The following is a 7,105-nucleotide window of genomic DNA, read 5'->3' as shown; positions in this document are numbered from 1 at the left end:
GCGTGCCAAACGTCGGTCTTCCTTGGCGTGTATCGCTGCCCGGCTGGCGGGCGGTATGACGTCGGTGCTGGCGGCGGTGGTGCCCGGTGGCGGAACTGCTGTGGCGGTGTGGCGTCTTGACGTGGGCGAGGGGCGAGGAGGGGGGGGCGTTGCGTCGGGCTGCAGCAGCATAGCTCACTGCTTGGAGCTGCGGCGGTGCCGGCTGAGGAACTCCCAGTGACTGTTGGATCTCCTCGCGTACAACGTCAGCAATCGACGTCACTTCGGGCGGTGCCAAAGGTGCGAGCTTTCGCAGCTCCTCTCGCACGATGGCTCGGATTGTTTCACTCAGGTCGTCGGAGCAGAGTGGTTGAACGTCTGCGTACGCTGGCGTCGAGCGGCGATTGAATTGTCGGGTGCGCATATACAGCGTCTTTTCAATCGTCGTCGCTTTGGAGATGAATTCCTGGACAGTACACGGTGGGTTCCGCATCAGTCCCGCGAACAGCTCCTGCTTTACTCCTCGCATGAGGAAGCGAACTTTCTTGTCTTCCGGCATTTCGGGGTCGGCGTGGCGGAAGAGTCTGGTCATTTCTTCTGTGAAGAGCACCACGTTTTCGTTTGGGAGCTGGACACGGGTTTCCAGTAGAGTTTCAGCCCTCTCCTTGCGGACGACGCTTGTAAATGTGGCGAGGAACCTGGTGCGAACAATGTCCCACGTTGTCAGGGTTCGCTCTTGGTTCTCGAACCAGGTCCGCGCGGCGTCTTCCAAGGCGAAGTGTTGAAGTCGTCAGGGACGAGCGAGAAGGCAGGAGGCTGAGTTACGTGGACACAGGTTTATTCCAAAACGCGTTCTAGCCTAGGAGCCAAGCCACGCGCCACGCGCACCTCGAGCACACGCTGTCACCAGCTTCGCCTGGCTTGTTCTAGATGGCAGCATCTACAACATCTCCCAATGCAATCAAGCGAAGTTCGCTGCAGCAGGCGGCTTAACGCACCTGCCACTTCTGGTATGCCAGTGGGAAGTGTCCTGGCAACGCGAGCGAGTGTCTATAGCACAATCACTGGTACTGGCGCTGTCTGCGTTGTTGTGACTTCGGGAATATGGAACTAGCTGCGTCCGGTTTCTACGTACAGCACCAGTGTCGGTGTTGACCCAATAAGATCGAGGCTCATCGGCTGGGGCTTGTACTGTCCCTTTGTTCTTGAGGTCTGTCACCCACACGGCATCTCCATAAAGAAGTTCCGGCAAGTCGCGGACTCCGTGACGTCTATCGAAGTCTTTCCTTTGACGTTTTCTGTATCTTTCCTCAAAATTCCGAAGGCTGTCATGATCTGGCAATTGGGGTGTCAGCTTGGTGGGACAAAGAGGAAGCCTGGATCTCAGCCGACGACCCATGAGCAGTTCGGCAGGGCTATATCCATTCTTCAAAGGAGTCGACCTGTAAGCTAGAAGTGTCAGGTAAGGGTCCTTGGTCTTCGTCATGGATGTCTTGATGATTTTCACTGCAGCCTCTGCAAGTCCATTACTTTGAGGATAGTGAGGGCTAGATGTAATGTGCTTGAAACCATAGTCTTGGGCGAAGAGGGAAAAATCAGTCGACGAAAACTGCGGGCCATTGTCGGAAACCACCTCCTCGGGAATTCCGTGGCGTGCAAAAATTGACTTGCAGTGGTTGACTACGGCTGCGGAAGTGAGCTTCTCAAGTCGAAATAGTTCGGGGTATGTTGAATAATAGTCTGTAGCTATCAACCACCACTGGTTCTTGAGGTGAAACAAATCCATCGCAATGCGTTGCCAAGGCCTCTCAGGGAATTCGGAGCTTATTAGTGGCATTTTCCTGTTGACTCTTGTTTCGATGCATTGCTGACATCGCTTCACCAGGGACGAGACGTCAGATCCTATGGTGGGCCACCAGACACAGTCTCTGGCTCGAGCAAATGTCTTTGTTATGCCAAAGTGTCCTTCGTGCAAGAGTCGTAGGATTTCTTTTCGGCATGAGTCGGGGACGACAACTCGCGAGGCGTAGAGGAGTAGATCATCCTCGACAGTGAGCTGGTGTCGGTGGTCGTAGAAGGGTTTTAGGTTAAGTCCTAAGTCTCTCCTGGAGGGCCATTCTTTCTCGCACAGCAGACGAAGTTGTGTGCAAATAGGGTCTGCTTGTTGGGATGCCTTTAACCATTGTAAGCAATGTTGCTTTATCGGAATAGAGGTTGTCATAGAGCACAGGAAAGCTTCAACGTTTTCTTCGAGCTCGCTGTCTCCCGTCTCTCGCAGAGGCGCTCTCGCTCTCGAAAGTGCATCTGCGGCTATAAGTTCTTTGCCTGGAACGTATGCAACCTCATATCGATATCGCATCATTCTCATCTTTAGCCGCTGTAACCTAGGCGTCAAGTCGTCAAGACTCTTCGAAGTGAAGATTGGAACCAACGGCTTGTGATCCGTTTCTAGCTTGAAGAGCTTGCCAACAAGGTAATCGCTGAATTTATCGCATGCCCAAACTAAAGCAAGAGCTTCTTTTTCAATCTGAGCATAGCGCTTCTCGGTTTCTGAGAGCAACCTCGAGGCATAAGCGATGACAGAAAACTTGCCGTTCTTTTGCTTCTGCCGGATTAATGCTCCCAGTCCGAAGGATGATGCGTCGGCGGTAACGACTGTTTCTTTTGATGGGTCGTAGACTCCAAGGACAGGACGAGATGAGAGCACCGACTTCCACCTGTTGAATGCCTGCTCTTGTGGAGCACCCCAAGCAAATTCTATATCAGAGAGATTGGGAACGAATCTCGCAAGGTATGTTGCCATTCCGAGAACTCTCTGCAGCTCGGTCCTGTTTTTGGGACTCCCCATTTTCAGTATGGCTTCAACCTTCTTTTCGTCGGGTCTTATTCCGTCTTCATCGAGCCAGTGTCCAAGGAATGTAAGGCGTTGAACATTAAACACGCACTTCCTGTCGTTCAGTGTCACTCCAGCCTTTGCAAGTGCCTGCAGCACGTTTCGGAGTGTCTCATTGTGCTCATGGCTGTTGGAACCCCAGATGAGGATGTCGTCCATGTGACAGACAACTCGACTGATGCCTTGTAAAATGTACGCCATCTGCTTCTGGAAGTGTTCAGGAGCTGACGCAATGCCAAATGGTAGTCGGTTGAAGTAGAAGCGCCCAAAAGGTGAGATGAAGGTGGTGAGTTTCCTTGATTCTTCACAAAGTGGAATTTGCCAAAATCCAGAGTTGGCATCGAGTTTGGAGAATACCTTAGCTCCATGAAGAAGTCCGAGAGTGTGCTCCACGGAAGGAATAGGATGCCATTCTCTGAGAACGTAGCGGTTCAGCTCTGTAAAGTCGACGCATATTCTCACGTCTCCGGAGGGCTTTGGGACGACTACCATTGGTGCACACCACTCGGTCGGCTCATCAACAGGTGATATGACACCGAGTTTCTGCATCCTTTGAAGTTCCAACTTTGTCTTCTCGTACAGTGGAATTGGGATGCGCCTCGGGGAGCTGAGTGCGAAAGGTTTTGCTCCTGGTTGAAGCTGAATCCTGTGTTCTTTGAGCAGCTTGCCGAGTCCTTGGAACACCGCTGGAAATTCTTCTTTCGGGTTCACTTTGTTGGCAACGGCGTTTACGAAGGTCAGCATCTGTAGCTTTTTGATGGCTGGCTTGCCTAGCAACGGAGTGCAGATCTGATCTAGGACGTATATCTCCTGAGTAGTCGCGTGGTTGCGGTAGACGAGCTGGAGTTGTGCCACTCCTGCTGCTGGAAGAAGCTTTCCATCTGGGCCATGCAGCTGACGAGGAGGAGCTGATAGAAGCGGCCTGTCCTTGAGCGTCTGGAATACGTGCGTCGGGAGGACCGTTTCGTCGGCACCAGTGTCAATTTTGAAGTCTACTGGCTGGCCTTGAACCAAGACTGTTGCTTCCCAGTTTCCAGCATCCGTCGTCTTGACTGCTCCAAGAAATCGTGCTTCTAAAGTTCCGTGCTCGGTTTCGACACAATCGAGGCGTCGCGACATGCATACGGAGGCGTAGTGACCTTTCTTCCGGCAATTCCTGCAGACTCCCGAGCGTGCTGGGCAGAGAGTGCGAGAGCGACGCTCTTGACCACACCAACGGCACGGTTTCTGCTCTCTGTTTTTACCGGAGGGTGAAGATGGCTTACTTGCCCCGCGTAGATAACTGCCGCTTTTGTCTTGCATTGAAGCACGTCGACTGGTCTGCGCACCGGATGCAACTTTGTTCAAAGATGGCAGTTCCTGGTGGAGCTCCGCTTGTTGCTGACGGACACTCTCGATCTGGCGGACGGAATCGAGAGCCTTTTGTAGTGTGAGCTCTGCGTCGAGCTGTAACCTGGCGGATAGCTGCTTGTCTTTTATCCCAACCACGAGGCGGTCGCGCACGAACTCCTCTCGAAGAGCACCGAACTCGCAATCTTTCGAAAGCGTGTGAAGCGCAGTGACGAAATCTTCGGCCGACTCACCATCTTGTTGCAGTCTGGTGTTGAATCTGGCTCGTTCGAAGATTACGTTGCGTCGCGGAATAAAATACTTGTCGAACTGCTCCACGACGGCGTCGAATTTCTTGGAGTTCTCTTCAGATAAAGCGAAGGTGGCGTAGATTTCCTCGGCTTGCTCACCCATGATGTAGAGTAGGGCGTCTACTTGATGTTGCTCGGGCTTCACGGACAAGCCTGAAGAGGTTCGGAAACGTTCAAAAGGCTGTTTCCACTTCGGCAACTCGTTCGCCGACGAAAAGTTGAAGGCGTCCGGCGGTTGAATAACGAATGACGCCACGACCGGTGCTTTCTTGCTTGCGGTGCCCTTCGCAAGGATGATGACTAGAAGCCGATGTCCACTGGTAGCACCTGTTCTTCTGACACCATGTTGAAGTCGTCAGGGACGAGCGAGAAGGCAGGAGGCTGAGTTACGTGGACACAGGTTTATTCCAAAACGCGTTCTAGCCTAGGAGCCAAGCCACGCGCCACGCGCACCTCGAGCACACGCTGTCGCCAGCTTCGCCTGGCTTGTTCTAGATGGCAGCATCTACAACACGAAGTATACGTGCCGTAGCTTGTCCTCACTGGTCCATTTATTGAAGACGGCGACGCGGTCGTACGCTTCTAGCCAGCTTTCCGGGTCTTCAAATGACGATCCGCGGAACGCTGGCGGCTCCCTGCGTTGTTGTGGTACGACTGCCGTGGGCGATGGCACAGGGGCTGTCATAGTTGCCGCCGTCGTGGTCATGGCCTATGTCTTCCGGGTCTTATCAGGTAGAAGCCCGTAATCTGGTGCTAGACCTCGTTTTCTGCGGCTGGCTCGCTGGTCTAGGTCGGCGTCGACGTCTTCTTTGCGACTTGGACTGGGTTCACGGCTTGACGGGGGCGTCCGGAACATGAAGGAAAAGCACCTCCACCAGATGTCACGGGGTCGTGACGTGGACGAAGACCGCAGGCGACGTGTCCGAGATGAAAGTCTTTATTTGGCCGAACTTGTGGCCGAGAAACGGAAAGGTAATTTACAGCAATACACACTGTATGCACTGATAGCGGCGAACAGAGCGTCGACCGTCGATCAGCTGACAAGCGGTGAAGCGCGTCGGCATTTAAACATGTGCCGTCGAATACTCCAGCGTTATCGCTGGCTGTCGTGCAAATTCTAGAATAAGCTCGAGTGTGCGCGTCTTGCGCGCAATCTTAACAAAACGATCTACAATGATCGCGAAGCTTCTCGAATAATGAGGCGCGGTTCGCGCTGAGCGTTGCTGACAGTCTTTGTGGCCTAAAACCGAATACAGCAAAAGTGATAAAGAAACGCACGTGGCAATATACTCACGACCACACACGTGTGTGTATTCTTGAGTATATACGCGTATTTTGAGCATCTTGAGTATATGCGTGTGCGGATGTGTGCGCGTATGAGAGAATGCTAAGTTGCGCGTAGTCACTTCATTGTGACGACTTACCAGCTAGCCCAACAACAAGCTGTATTAAAGGGGCCGTGAAACGGTCACTCAACAAAGTGCGCTTTTCAGCGAAAAATAGAAGTAGAGGGTCTATTGTGCCTGTACGTATATAAAAAAGATTCACAGCATATCCACGGGTGAATGATGAAGAGCTTGGACGAAGCTCCTGAAGCAACCATGGTTACACCATGAAATATTCAGTGGTTTCTCACAGCAGTAATCAAAGCGATAGCCCAGTACATCATCAAAGACGTGACAAACACTGTGTATATTTATACAAGAAATTTTATTAATCTTAAGTGGTAGCTAGACGTGGCTTCCGTTCCCCCTTCATTATAACGGCTTTATGGTCGGTGAAGTGATGGATCGGTGATGGTTCGTAGTGGGATGTTTGCAAAGACGAAGTAGTGGGCAGTTTGCAAAGGTGGCTTCCGTTCCTCCTTCATTATAACGGCTTTATGGTCGGTGAAGTAATGGATCAGCGATGGATCGGTGATGGATCGTAGTGGGATGTTTGCAAAGACGAAGTAGTGGGCAGTTTGCAAAGGGTCAGTGATGGGTCGTAGGGAGATACTGCCGGTTACGCCTGACGCCGGACGCGTGACAGGGTTAGACTAAGAGGAGCTTCCCCCTAAAAAAACATGGCTGATCCCTCTGTCATAGGAATCGGTATAACAGGAAAGTGAAACGTGTCTTCACAGACGTAGTTGAGCGTTTGTTGTGCGTTGTTTCACCACAAGGGCGAAGGAATGAATGCCATAGCAAGAAATTGTAATGCCACGCGAAGAGCGGCAAGCAGCTCGAAACTTGTAACGCGCTGCTCAAGTAGAAAGGACGCACGGATAGAACATACACAGGATGAGCACGAACTGACACAGTTGTAACTTATTTGTTTGTTAGCAGCGCGCTCCTTTCGCAAAAGCAGCCGCTGCAGTGAACGCAGTGACCTTCGTGCTCTCTGTAACTTCAACGCAAACTTGTGGTGAGAGCACAAGACGTACAAACCACCACCATCACGAGATAAGCGCGCGCGCACGAGCGACGACGCCCTGTAGAGGCGCGCGCTCATCGCAACGCGTGGGGCGACGACCTTTAAAACGCGCCCTTCGAGCTCTTCGCGCCATCGCGTTAGTCATAACGAAAACACGCTGAAGTACCACCGTTCTCCG

General features: G+C 52.2%; 1 protein-coding gene across 1 annotated transcript; it reads right to left on the bottom strand.

Moving 5' to 3' along the window:
• Positions 1-800: 800 nt before the first annotated feature.
• LOC125760413 (uncharacterized) lies at positions 801-1,642 on the bottom strand. The gene has a single exon (XM_049420494.1). The coding sequence runs from the start codon at positions 1,463-1,465 to the stop codon at positions 941-943; it is 525 nt and encodes a 174-aa protein (XP_049276451.1). The 5' UTR covers positions 1,466-1,642; the 3' UTR covers positions 801-940.
• Between the last annotated feature and the right edge of the window lie 5,463 nt (positions 1,643-7,105).

The sequence above is a fragment of the Rhipicephalus sanguineus genome, chromosome 11, assembly GCF_013339695.2.
Source record: "Rhipicephalus sanguineus isolate Rsan-2018 chromosome 11, BIME_Rsan_1.4, whole genome shotgun sequence".
NCBI lineage: Eukaryota > Metazoa > Arthropoda > Arachnida > Ixodida > Ixodidae > Rhipicephalus > Rhipicephalus sanguineus.
This window is presented reverse-complemented; position numbering and strand designations above follow the sequence as displayed.

Excerpts from the sequence above, each read along its gene's own strand:
- LOC125760413 (XM_049420494.1), bottom strand. The coding sequence starts at position 1,465 with ATGACGAAGACCAAGGACCCTTACCTGACACTTCTAGCTTACAGGTCG.